Source organism: Epinephelus moara, unplaced genomic scaffold (genome assembly GCF_006386435.1).
Source record: "Epinephelus moara isolate mb unplaced genomic scaffold, YSFRI_EMoa_1.0 scaffold2893, whole genome shotgun sequence".
Taxonomy (NCBI): Eukaryota; Metazoa; Chordata; class Actinopteri; order Perciformes; family Serranidae; genus Epinephelus; species Epinephelus moara.
This window is the reverse complement of record NW_026080531.1, coordinates 1,156-2,521: the sequence shown is the minus strand read 5'-3', so window position 1 is coordinate 2,521 and position 1,366 is coordinate 1,156. Positions and strand designations below refer to the sequence as shown.

The following is a 1,366-nucleotide window of genomic DNA, read 5'->3' as shown; positions in this document are numbered from 1 at the left end:
GTGTTAGGGTTTCTTTATGTTTAGTGATTTGTAATAGTATTTCTCAAGAACACTTTTTTTGATTTGTACAGTGGAGGGTGCAGAGATTAATTTATTATTTAGGACATGTTTGTAATGTAAAACATAAAATATAAACCATTAGATATAACATTATACAGAAAATACAGGATTACATTTCATAGAAATACAAAAAAATACTTAATGCTTCGGCTCTAACAGCCTGAAAGAAGAATGAGCACTGTAGGTTTTTGTACAGCTGCTCAACCAACTCCAGTCACTGTGGCTCTCGAGCACAATAATAAACAGCAGAATCTTCGGTCTTCAGACTGTTCATCTGCAGATACACCTGCTTTCTGCTGTTGTTTCTGGAGATGGTGAACCGGCCTTGAACTGACTGAGAGTAGTAGATATAAGCACTGTCATATCTGATATAAGCGATCCACTCTAGTCCTTTTCCAGGAGCCTGGCTGATCCAGGCCATCCGGTAGTCACTGAACGTGAACCCAGAGGCTGTACAGGTCAGTCTGTGAGATTCTCCAGGCCTTTTAATCACTGGTTCAGATTCTGTCAGAGTCTGACCATCAACACCTGTCAAGACAGCAAGAAAACCATGATATGTAACACATTTACAACCTGAAAGAAAACCTAATATAGTAATCATCAAAACCTTCACCTGCCCAGCAGATAGTTAAAAGCAGCAGTCCTGTCCTATAGTCCATCATGTTAAACTGTGTGTCCACTGTTCTCTGTCCTCCTCTCTGCAGTCAGATAAGTAGAGGTGGAAGATATCTGAGTTTTGCATTGACTCCTCCTCACAGGGAGGAAACAACTGATTGCAGTTTTTCTTTGGTGAAACTGGACAGAATGTTTAGTGACCAAGAAATGTTAACATAAGTTTGTACATTAAAAAAATGTTTTTTTTGTGTTTGAAATGGAGTAACTTGATCATCAACATTACCACAACAATGATGTAAAAGCAACCATTAGTGAAGCAGTGATGCACAACACGCCTGGATTTGGCATTCTGACAGATTTATGGTTATTTCATGGCAGAAAGGTTGGTAACAGGTGATCATTAGGAGGAGGACATTAATATCTGGCACATTAAGAGCTGAAAACAATTAAGTAAAAACAATCACTTCTTTCCTTCTCTGTCATTTCTTCCTCTTTATAGATGTCACTAGGATAAGTGTTAAAGCCAGATCTTGTCTGCACTCTAGAGTTTTAAAACAGGGATGGTAGATACTTTTAACATTCAAGAAAGGTTAGAGAGTTGTTTAAAGCCCTGTGCTCCTCACAGCAGAAGATGCATGTTGTAACACATGTTTAGAGGACTAACATTTAAATTATTGTTCATCATTACAGC

The 1,366-nt window shown here is 38.2% G+C and overlaps 1 gene segment (V, D, J or C); it reads right to left on the bottom strand.

The window, feature by feature from the left end:
• Positions 1-259: 259 nt before the first annotated feature.
• On the bottom strand, positions 260-811 carry LOC126387223 (Ig heavy chain V region 6.96-like). The segment is given in 2 exon segments: positions 260-588; positions 674-811. Coding segments are annotated over 2 exon segments (363 nt in total).
• Between the last annotated feature and the right edge of the window lie 555 nt (positions 812-1,366).